The sequence below is a fragment of the Brachyistius frenatus genome, unplaced genomic scaffold (assembly GCF_029030835.1).
Source record: "Brachyistius frenatus isolate BFR_SWC_R1_liver_20210118 unplaced genomic scaffold, ASM2903083v1 Contig_31, whole genome shotgun sequence".
Classification (NCBI taxonomy): domain Eukaryota; kingdom Metazoa; phylum Chordata; class Actinopteri; family Embiotocidae; genus Brachyistius; species Brachyistius frenatus.
Window position 1 is genome coordinate 780,628 of NW_027210630.1, and position 11,299 is coordinate 791,926.

Here is an 11,299-nt window from a genome sequence, read left to right on the forward strand (position 1 = left end):
CTAAAAGAAAACAAGTTAGGATTCAAACATTGGGATTCAAATGCTAGCTTCAGGTTGTGTAGATAAATACATCAACAAGTTGTCCTTGGTTTATTTGTATATGTTAAAGTAATGATGACACCAATGTTGTCAGTGTAAAAAAAAAAAGCTGTGTGTGTGTGAGAGAGACACACAGAGACAGAGAGAAAGAGAAAGCATTTAGATATCCCTTGAAAAAGTTAGATGAAGACCAGCTCTAGTTCCTACTTTTACTTTCACTGAGCTTCACCTCCTTCCAGTTTTCATGTGAATTCTAGTTTGAACTTGATCAAACAAACTTGGCACACTCACCACTGGCTTCTAGACAGTTCTAGCCTTCTAGGTTTCCATGAATTCCCTCACTGATAGCTGACAGCATGTTCCCTTGACACACAAACACCATGCTGCCCTACTTCAAGTGTTTGTTTTCTGCTCAGCGTGGCCTGCAGTGCCTGGGGATGTGTGTGAAGTTATCCTGATAAAGTGGGGAGATATGCTGGGACTTGTTAAACCGTGGGGCAAACTGTACAGCACACATAACAAACTGCAAGTGAAGGGAAAGCACATGTTTTCCTGTTTCACAAAAAACAGGCCATCAGAGGATGTCCTTTGGTTGGTTGTTGAAAAACAGACGTTAAAGTAAAACTTCAGAAAAAAAAAAAAGAACCCACATGATTTGTATCATGATCTGTGTTTTATTATAAATATGTTTAGATAGTAGAAAAGACTTTAGCAATACCGAGGCCAAGGGAATGACTAGCCACCAACACTATGTGAAAATGTATTTTCTCACTTTTTGTATGTTCATTTAACTGTTAAAATACAGATTACGCTAATTTAGATAGATTAGATTATCCTAATACTACATATAATCCTCTCCCACAACCCCAGAATATGATTTAGGGCTAAAACAGTACAAATAAGAATGTGGACTCTTTAGACTTTAGCCTAACTCACATTGTAAGGTCAACCAGTGGGGATTATTTTCAGATGGACCTCCAGAAAACTAATGAAACTTTAGGGAAAGACACCATAAAGTCTTGTAGAAAAAAAATTGGTTGACTTCGTATTTTTTTTAACCTACCCTCATTGGCCCTCGGTGGTATTGCAGTTTAAGGCACTTCCATATTGGTCTAGTTTTTCAGATGCTGAAGATACGTCCACTTTTATATACATTCAATGAAGATAACAAACTCCATCACCAGTGGTTAATTCAACATGGATAACCTACTAACCTTGTTGTCTATGCTAGCATCTGTTGTGCAGTTAAATTCTACATTTTACTTCTATAATGCTACTACTGCCTAAATGCACAGGAGGCCAGCTATTATTCAAGTGATTTACAACATTTCCCAAGTCCTCCGGCATTATAAGCCTAAAATGGATCGCTGCTGTTGCATCGTGTTTGGTGACCCACCGGATTCTGTAATCTATATTCTGTTCCTGGATTTAGCAGGCATCAGTTTGAAACTAAAATTGTGTGTTATCACCATCTCTCAGCTGGGTTCCTGTTTGTTGTTTCCAATTACCTCCTGGAAAACATGTTTACTCTCGCCTGTATATATCTGTGTTTGTGTGCATGCACGAGGGTGGACAGCCAAGTGTCACCCAGAGCTCTCCCATAACAAATAGGCTGTATATTTTTCAAGTTGTAAATCTGCACTTGTGTTGTTCCTCTGATAGCAATAATCACATGAGTGGCAGGAGGGGCAAGGCTGTTTTACCAACAAAATAGTGCCTTCTCACAGATATTCAATCTGCTACTAATAGACATTCCCTGGTGAATACCCTGTTAATCATATATTCTATTTTTTTTTTCCACTGTCAGCACCATTATTCATTCAGCCTTTCATTTAGGTGGATTACTCAATAAAAAAAAAAAAGACTCGTGTCCTTGTAGGAGGATGACGAATAGATGTGTAATAACGCAATCCTGACTAAGCGCAGGCGCACACCCCACCCTCCGACCCCACCGCCGTCTGGCAGAACTGTACACAGCGCTCGGGGGCTCCGCGGGCAGCCAATGGCGACACGTTGTTTTACCCGTGACATCATCCGCCACTCCTCTTACTAAAGAAGGAAACAAACATCCATCCAGAAGGAACGGGAGACGGAGCGAGAGAGGAAGAAAGGCAGGAGGCCGAGGTGGGGACAGTTTAAACCCGTCTAAACCTGTCTGACACGGAGGACGACGACACATAAACAGATACTAAAAAAAGGACGTTACCAGGACCCGAAACCCTCGACCTTTTTTTTTTTTTTTTTTTTTTTTTTTTTTTTTTTTTACCTTCTGCCCAGACAAACGGCCACTTTTCCTGTCGTCTCGCGAGAAACTTCATCAAATTTTTTTTAGCAGGTGATGATGTTTTCTTTCTTTTCTTTTTTTTTTTTTTTTTTTTAATCTTTCGTAAGGATTAATTTTAAAGTGAGGTCAGCTTGTCGAGGTAAACAACGAAAAGATGTGTGTTTAGCTGGGGAGGATGGTCGGTCGTGGCGACCTTTAACGGGGGATTGAAAGGTCAGGTGGTGCCTGCGTGACGGATTTGTGTGGTAAACAAGCTCCTTCTGCTCGTTAGAGTTGCCACCACCACCACCAGCACCACCAGCAGCAGCAGCAGCAGCACCACAACGACCTCCTCCTGGCTGGAAATATCACAAGCCCTTGAACGTGACTCGGGCTGGTTCTGGGGGGAAAAAACAAGGGAGGGAGCCAGCTAGTGCTGTCTGTTTTTCTGTTTGTCCCGAGCTGGGGGATGGGGAACCAAAGCCAGTTAATTCCTGTCTAGAAATAGAAAATTCATAAGCCGAATAGGCAAGTAGAGGCAGAGACTTGCTCTGAAATTTTACTACAGACCCATTTGCAGAAATATTAAATGAAGTGCCGGCAGAGCTAGTGTTTGCTGTAGTTTCAGATTTGGGTGAGACGAGGTTTGCTCGATGTTGTGAACTATGTGGCACCACCAAGTCGCTTCTAAGTGCTTAAGTGTGATTATATAATCCTGATTGTTCGCATTGCTTCGTTGAAAACACGTAGAAAATGGATATTGGCAGAAATGCTGCGTTAAAGTCGAGCTACAAAACGATGTCTAAACAGGAAGCAGGGAGATTGCAGACAAAGGAAGAGAGAAGAAACAAAGGGAGCAGAGACCACACTGTCTAGACTGTGTGTTATTTCAGAAAACATCAATGCTGTTGCCTTCCTCGTAGCCTCTTGTGATTATTTTCAACATCGTGTGCTTATTTTAAGGAGAATAACATACTGCTGGTAAAAAGAACAACTGAGCTTTTTTTTTTCTGCTCCCCTTCAGTGACTCAGGAGTTTTCAGCCCCAGCAGGGCCTGAAATATGAGCTAAGCTTGCGGCTGATACAGAAGCCCAATCTTCCTCTTTTTCATTTGCCAGAGATTATCACACATTTCACAGGGTGGGGGGTTCAGCTGTCCCTCCCATAGACATGGCACAATTTCAAGTCAGACCAGTTCAAGCATTGGATATTTCTGTGAAAGGAAGTTGTGGTGAATTATTGTGGCTGGTAGTCTGCTCTGTGCTGGAAACCCCCTGACTTGCCCTGAGGTGTATTTTAATGTCATATATTGGACATTTCAGCTCACTAGCAGTGTCAGGGAACAAGGTACACATACTTATTTTGCTCCAGAGCAGAAATGCAACTGTTAGCTATTGATTAATTGAGGTCAATATATGATGGCTTCCAGTTAATGACTATTACAACCATAACAATATTTTTTTTAATTTCGTGAGCAGTGTGTTTGCTTTGCTTAAGGACCTCATTTGACCATGACACATTTAAAACTTCTCAAGTATGCAGAGCAGTTGTATCAGGGTAAACCAGAGTGTTTTACCTTCTCCCTGTTGGTTAGAGGTCTTGGTAAATGTTGGCTAAATGTGTTTGTCTGACAGCTGAGCCCAAATATGACAGCTGAGCCACAATGTTCATTGTTCCTTTGTGTCAGAAAGTTTAACAGTCACAGTCAAAAATGTTTGCTGCTGGTAAGGGTCTCATCATTTTCTTTGTTGTATATTTTGCATTTTGTTGTGAAATGCAATTTGTTCTTGGTTTAAATCTAAATCCCCTGTTTGAGGAGCTATCTTGGCTTAACATTGATCTCAAATCATACAGTGCACATGCAGCTATCAGCAGAATAAATTGCTGTTGTTGGATTTAAAGAGAGAGGAAGTGATGAAAAGAAAAATTCCTTTGGAGCTACATGGTAGTTACCAGCCTGTATCTCAGTCCTCCTGTCTGGTATTTTTCAGCAGTCAGCAGTTGAACACGTGACACACATGGGAGAGAGGGTCTTTGTGGGCTTTTCCAAGGAAACCCTTTGTTGACACAGTAGTGATAGCATGCAGGGGTAGAGTTTCAGAGGAGGAAGGAGGGGGTTCGGGGTGAGCTCAAGATTTAAAGGCACTTGTAAATCAGGACACTTCAGATTTCACATTGTGAAACAACTGTCAGCATCTCCTGGAACATTAAGCTCATCTTTCCTGTTGTGTCCCTGACCAGAATATAGACAAGCCTTACTCCAACACAAGCAAGCAGCTGCCATGTTGGAGCAGAACAGGGCCATGGGTTGTTTACAAAGGAAATATGATATTGTTGTAGTGGGCAGAGTGTCAAAGGTGATCAGATGAATTGTAAAACAGCCAGGACAAGACAGGATGCTTCTTACCCAACTAATGTGGGCCTGCCTGTCTGTTTGTTCATTCATCTTGTTGTTTTTGATCTTTCGCCTCAAAGCCAGTGTCTCCCATTACACAACTTCCTGTTGTGTTGTATTCCAGCAAAGGCAGGCCAACAACGATATCGTCATAGGACTAAATGTTTTCCCAAGTTGCGCACATACACGCTCATTTTCGGGATGTAATGTGTGGTGAGAAATGACTCGGGGAGTTTTGAAATGCCTCATGTGGCAAGAGCCATGCAGAGGGAGGAGGGGAGTACTTTCTGAAACTGTTGGCCTACTTTGTTCATCTCTGTTTAGTATCTTGTTTTACCAGATATGTCATGTTTGTTCTTTTGCAGTCAAGATACTTTTGCTAGTGAGTCAGAGCTTTGTTGTGTGCTTGGTGGATGGAAGTAAGTGGCCTGATTAGGGACTTTTCATTATTGGAATTAATCACAATGAACCTGTTGATCACCCTGAAACCTCAGTTACCCCAATGTTTCCAGGTAATCTAGAGTTTCATTGTGTAATTGTGGTTAATTTCATTTACTTTTTAACACAATCACCTCTTAGTTTTCAGGGAAATAACTTTGCTTGAGGACAGAAAACACTTGATAAGAAAAACAATGTTTTTCTTAAAGCAGTCTACAGATATGAAAATAAAAGATGGGTTAAATGTTGGCAAGGGCTTGAGAGCTTCCCCAAGGGGTGATGGGATGGGAGAGCTGGCAGGAGGGAAGGGGGGGGGACACACGGAACAAAGCTGTGGGACAGAAAGAGAGTCCAGCTTCTGCCAAAGGTGCTGAACAGAACACAGTGAGTGTTGTTTGTTCTCTGGACTTCCTGTGGAGAGGCGTTCATTACTGTATTCAGGCTGAAGGGCAAGTCAAAACAGACAGATGTGTTGTGTTCCAATTTTCATAATATGACTCTCCTGTTCTCCTCTGGAAGCACATTGGAGGGTCGGCGGTAGGGAAATGTGTCTGGGAAAACACTTCAGCTCTCTCCTGTGTTTCACACTGAGGTGTTTGTGGAGAAAAATGGTTTCTCTGTGTGCCTCTCAGTCTAATAAACAATATCACTCTGTCTCTCTCATTCTGTTAGCAATGGCTCAAGAGACGAACCAGAGCCCGGTGCCCATGCTTTGTGCCACAGGCTGCGGTTTCTATGGCAACCCGAGAACCAATGGTATGTGCTCTGTATGCTATAAGGAACACCTGACAAGGCAGCAGAGCAGTGACCGCATGAGCCCCCTCAGCCCAATGGGTAAGATGCCACACAATTTCATTTCTTTCTGTTTCTCTAGAACTGTAAAGGTTACTGCAAGTCAGATTGATTATAGCAGCTTTGATGTTTTGGCGTAAACAGATAATTAGCCTATAAATTTACAGCTAAAGATAAGGAACGACTCCAAGAAGGGTAGTCATTGTTTTCAAATACAAGCTGGTCCAGTCGAGTCAGCATTTAGTCTGTGTTTTCCCCGCCGCTCCACCCCTCGTTTTTCCACTTTGGGTAATGAAAGGCAGCTGTTTTTCTTCATCACAGTGTTCAAGGTTAGGGGGTGTTCACTCTTAAGACATTTCTAAGGTTCCAGCATTGAACTTTCTGTCACAATGCAACACTTGGAACCTGTTAGAACTTGTTTTGCAAACAAAACAAATACAGCAGAAAAGAGGAGAGACTTTAATGCACTTTTGAGAAAGGAAGGTTGTGATACTACATTTCCCAGAGATTTAAAATTATTATTCTGGGATAGATGAGATTCATTTGTTTAATGTAAGCATCATTACAGTTTAGTGCTCTTAGAAATTATTTTTTGGTAATCACAGTATTTTTCTCGGACTTTGCTAGTGATTGTACGTATTTGTAAACTGAATCAATGTCATCGTTTTCCATTTGAATTTAATTGAATCACTCTGCTCTCATACAGGCTCCAGTGCTAGTCCTACCTCAGAGGCCTCAGCCATCCAGAGACTAGAAGCCAGTCGAGCAAAGGTTGATTCCTCCCCTGCCTCCTCACCAGACATGTCTAGGTCAGTATTTGCTCTGATTGACTGTTTGAGATAGCTGGTGAGCTTTTCTTAAATTGGAGAATGTGTGAACTGTCGACTGACTGGTCCACTTTCCTCCCTCCCTAATTTAAAACTGCAGAACTGTTCAAGGATCTCTTCCTGTGACTCAACAAATGACAGAGATGAGCATCTCAAGAGAGGACAAGCCCGAACCCCTAGAGCCTGGTCAGACACACAAACACACACACACACACACACACACACACACACACACACACACACACACACACACACACACACACACACACACACACACACACACACACACACACACACACACACACACACACACACACACACACACACACACACACACACACGTAATAAAAGACAAGCTGGCTGGCCGACATAAACTAGGAGACACTCAACACGTAGACACACAGTTGACAGCTCACAGACATTTTAAAGCAAACATGGCTTTGTATGACCCGCTGTAGCCTCAGTTTATTTTTGATGCTTTGCTGCAACCTTAAACTCCAGTGTTGGTTTTACTTACAGCCTCCAAGAAAGAGAAGGTGTCTAAAAATAAACCTGTTTAAAAATACCTCTACACCAGAGGGCCTTCTCAGGTTTGATGCTGCTTGCCAGAGGCTTTCTCAGAGTAGTGCACTGTTTTTTGCCAAGAACGAGAGGGGCAATTGAGAGATAAGGAACAGACAAATTACAATCATTTAGGACCAAAAGTGCACCATTTTAGATGCAGGTGTGTTTGTTGTATAAAAGGATGAACAAATGTGCCAGAAATTGCAAGAGTATTTATTACACCAGCAGGACTTGTAAGTATTTTTTTCTCTTTTTGTCTTTCTTTACATGTAGTTGTATGCCAGCCTGCTGCTTCTAGCCCTACTCCTTTAGCTTCCTCCAGCAGTGAAGAAAGCAAGGGTGACACCCCTAAACCCAAGAAGAATAGGTGCTTCATGTGCCGCAAAAGGGTGGGCCTTACAGGTGAGCAGGGGGGCATGAAGGGTCAACACATATGTACCTGTCGGCGAGTATAATAATAGTTTTACTGGTCATTGATGGAAAGTTAAAATGTTTTTTCATACCGTCTTTCCTGTGTAGTTGGTTGTTCACCCCTGATGTTCTGGCTTTGACCCTTGGCCTTTTTGCCTACAGGGTTCGACTGTCGCTGTGGCAACCTGTTCTGTGGCATCCACCGGTATTCTGACAAGCACAACTGTCCCTATGATTACAAGGCTGAGGCTGCCGCCAAGATTCGCAAAGAGAACCCCGTGGTGGTGGCCGACAAGATCCAGAGAATATAGATCTAACCGAGCACCCACGGCGGCAACAATGAAACACCTTTGACAAAGACTGGAGTATGAGTGTGAACCTTTGAGATGGCTAAGTGATGATCGAAAGGACTTGATTTTCTAAATTCCAACCTCAAGAAAATAATGGGAAAAAAGAAGAAAAAATTAAAAGATCCTGTCTGAGGAAGATGCATGAATGATCACTTTTCTCCTTTTTTTTTTAATTTTTATTAATTCATTAGTTTGTTTTATCCAATTCTCTGTGATGTGACTTTGCCGCTGTTTGGTCTTTTCTTTTTTTTAAGAATATGTATCGTCTTACTAAGAGCAGACCAGGCTAAATGTCCAGGATATGCCGTGCTCCTCTCACCCATACCAGGCGCCATTTTGTGCCAAACAGTAGACAGACATTACCTGAGGCCCTGTCATGTGTCAGACACTATCAGGGCTCTCAAGTCATTCAGACTACACAGAAACAGTCCATACAAGTTGTGTCCCTCCATCTGACCGGAGTCAGTCAGCATCTCCCATTGCATTGCATGAGGGGATTTGTTACTTTGTCTTTCCTAGCTTTACCTACCTCACAGCTGCTCTGTTAAGCTACGTTGTCTTCCCATTTACTTTGTTATCATCAGCTTCGACCCCAGCAGAACAGTGGATCATCATGACACTCGGCCTCAGTGACCCTCCGAGCCTGCGTTGACTTAGATCAGTCTGATTGTGATGGGGCTGTTTCCATTACTCCTGGAGGTATCATGCTAGACAGGGACAAACAAATTTACAACACATTTTACGGAGACTAAAACATTTGCAATGGACGCAACGAGTACAGGAGTCCCCCAACTGGTCCGAGTTCAGATTGTAATCGCAGACGCCTGGTGCAGGGCTGTGTGTACCAATGTGTGGCCTGAGAGGAAGGACGGCACCCTTCCCTGGCGGGCCTGGTGGGTGAATTTAGGCTGCAATATTGTAGGGGCATGAATGAATGGAATAAATGCATGAGTTACTCTTCATCTACGTTAGAGTTTCAGAAATATCACTCGACTTAGGGTTTCAAATGTTTTATTTGCTGAGAGACAATTATGTTATGTTTTAGTTTTTTTTTTCTCTACCATTGTACTGATTTTAGCGCATGTACTCAGTGCATATGTGGAAATAGGGTATGTGAACCATGATTTTTTTTTTTTTTTTTTTAATGCGCTAACAGAACAGTTATGTGAGCACAGTGTGTGTGTGTGTGTGTGCGCGCGTGTGTGTGTGTGCGTGTGTGTGTGTGTGTGCGTATGTGAGCTCGTGTGTGTGTTGTTCCCCCAACCCTGTTGACTGTGGAGCTACCCGGTTTATCAGCACATGTTTACAGAACTACAGGAGCATGCCAGACCTAGACTTATGAAAAATAATAGATACCAAGAGTAGATGTAACTTCTCATCCGTCTAACAGCTATTGGTCTGTGTGTCTGCAATAGAACACCATAGAGAAGTGTGTGTGTGTGTGTGTGTGTTTGTGCGCGTGCATGTGCACATTCACGTGCAAACAAAATGTGTGTTTTCATGGCTGCCTGACACATTGGAATCCATGTATGTTTGTGACTTGTGTTACTCCCCCTCTTTTCTCCCCTGTAAGGATGTTTTTCATTTAACTGTACGTATCCGTTTGAGTTTTTCCTTTCTGATTCTTAGTTATATGCAAATTTGTACAAAAAATGAAAAAACAACAAACTGTGTTGATATTTATGTATTACATATAATCTTGCTATCCAGCATTACAACAGAATAGTATCATGTAAATAAAACTGTACAGAGAGACATTACCAAGCTTCTGTGTGTGTGTTGTCTTTGTACAGCTCAGCATGTCTCCATGTTGTTGGAGTTTCAGTGTGTTGACTTTGCAACAGTTTCAAACATTTTTGAACTAAAGACTTTTAGTGTTTAATTGTAGATAATACAGTCGATACACGATGGTTAGGAGTGAACATAGGGCTAATTTCAGTCCGGACGAAAATAGTGTCGGAGGCACATGTCAGGAGCTCCAGCATCACCCTTTAATACGTTACCTAGGCTAACCTGACCTCCCTGTAAACCTCACTGAAGAGACTTTTGTTCAAACCTTGTCTGGGTCACACAGGAAGAACTAATCCCTGGACCGTGGAAGACAGCGATCCTGCTCCGCTCCATCTAGGCGAACGCTGTACATGCAAAACACTGATTGTGTGTGTATGAGTGTGTGTTTGTTTCACTGTGTGTTTTCCTCACACTCCTGTTGGGAGTTTCAGGGCAGAGTGGTTTCACAGATGGCGTAACGGCAACAGCTGCTTAGACAGCTGAGGTGTGTGCATGTAGTTTTCCTGTGACAGAAAGCTACAAAGATCACATTGTCTGGACACAAGTCTGTAGTACAATGGGGGATGTCCACTGAGGGATGTCGGGTGTGGAAACATCAGATCCTTCCAGTGTTCAAACTTAAGATATTTACTGAGCTGTCTAGATCAGCCGGTAACAAAAAAGTATACAGTAAATTAATCTGAACATACATCTGCATGTCCTTTGAAGCATAGAGGAGCACGCTTTCCGCACTCCGAATATGAACTGGAACAACTGCAGCCCTCACTTCATTTTTTTTTTTTTATATTTGTGTGTGAGCGTGCAAAATATTTCAACACACACTCCAGTGTCAGTAATCTCTCACCTTCCTGCATGCACATTAACCTATACTTTGTTTCACTGATGTGTGCAGCTCGTCCCTCTCTGTCTCTCTGTGTGTCTGTCAGTGGGTGAGACCGAGGTTAAAAAGCTGACTCGGTCGACGTAAGACTTCAGAGATTCTGACTGGTGGAAAACGACAGATGTTGTTGCCAGATGTGCCAGAGGAGTTGGAAGTTAAATGAGGCCACAGACAGTAAATACAAAACAGGAACGTACTCTTCTCTCTCAGGATGACAGTCACACCCACATTAACTGCATCTACCGCCATTTCTTGTTTTTATGTGCCTCTGTCTGACTACAATATTGTCTCAACATTTTGTTGAGTGATTTCTGCATTAAGATCTGAATGAGAGTAAGTTTGGACCAAAGCGAGAACCTTTTTTTCCCCACATGAAACCATTTGAAATACTTCTTGAATGACGTTTATTTTCATGCATAGTCAATACCTATTTACACAGGAAGCTGTTGTAGATATTTAGGAGTGGTTATGACATCCATGTAACTTAAAGTTTGTGTTTGACAGAACTGGCTCCTCCTGTCCACAAATCAAAGTGTCCTCAAGTAAGAC

The 11,299-nt window shown here is 42.4% G+C and overlaps 1 protein-coding gene across 3 annotated transcripts; it reads left to right on the forward strand.

Moving 5' to 3' along the window:
• The first annotated feature begins 2,367 nt into the window (after positions 1–2,367).
• zfand5a (zinc finger, AN1-type domain 5a) lies at positions 2,368–9,844 on the forward strand. Of its 3 annotated transcripts, none has more exons than XM_069699738.1 (6): positions 2,368–2,374; positions 5,808–5,969; positions 6,634–6,736; positions 6,855–6,940; positions 7,592–7,720; positions 7,892–9,844. In XM_069699738.1, exons 2-6 carry the CDS (start codon positions 5,810–5,812, stop codon positions 8,038–8,040), a joined length of 627 nt encoding a protein of 208 aa, XP_069555839.1. In that variant the 5' UTR covers positions 2,368–2,374; positions 5,808–5,809; the 3' UTR covers positions 8,041–9,844. The 3 variants fall into 3 exon arrangements, with proteins under 3 accessions (XP_069555839.1, XP_069555838.1, XP_069555836.1); XM_069699737.1 differs by lacking the exon at positions 2,368–2,374 and adding an exon at positions 2,383–2,462; XM_069699735.1 differs by lacking the exon at positions 2,368–2,374 and having other exon boundaries at positions 5,575–5,969.
• The last annotated feature ends 1,455 nt before the right edge of the window (positions 9,845–11,299 follow it).

Excerpts from the sequence above, each read along its gene's own strand:
- zfand5a (XM_069699735.1), top strand. The coding sequence starts at position 5,681 with ATGTGTCTGGGAAAACACTTCAGCTCTCTCCTGTGTTTCACACTGAGG. Across the intron at positions 6,737-6,854 it reads TCCTCACCAGACATGTCTAG|AACTGTTCAAGGATCTCTTC; the intron begins GTCAGTATTTGC and ends TTAAAACTGCAG. Across the intron at positions 7,721-7,891 it reads CAAAAGGGTGGGCCTTACAG|GGTTCGACTGTCGCTGTGGC; the intron begins GTGAGCAGGGGG and ends TTTTGCCTACAG.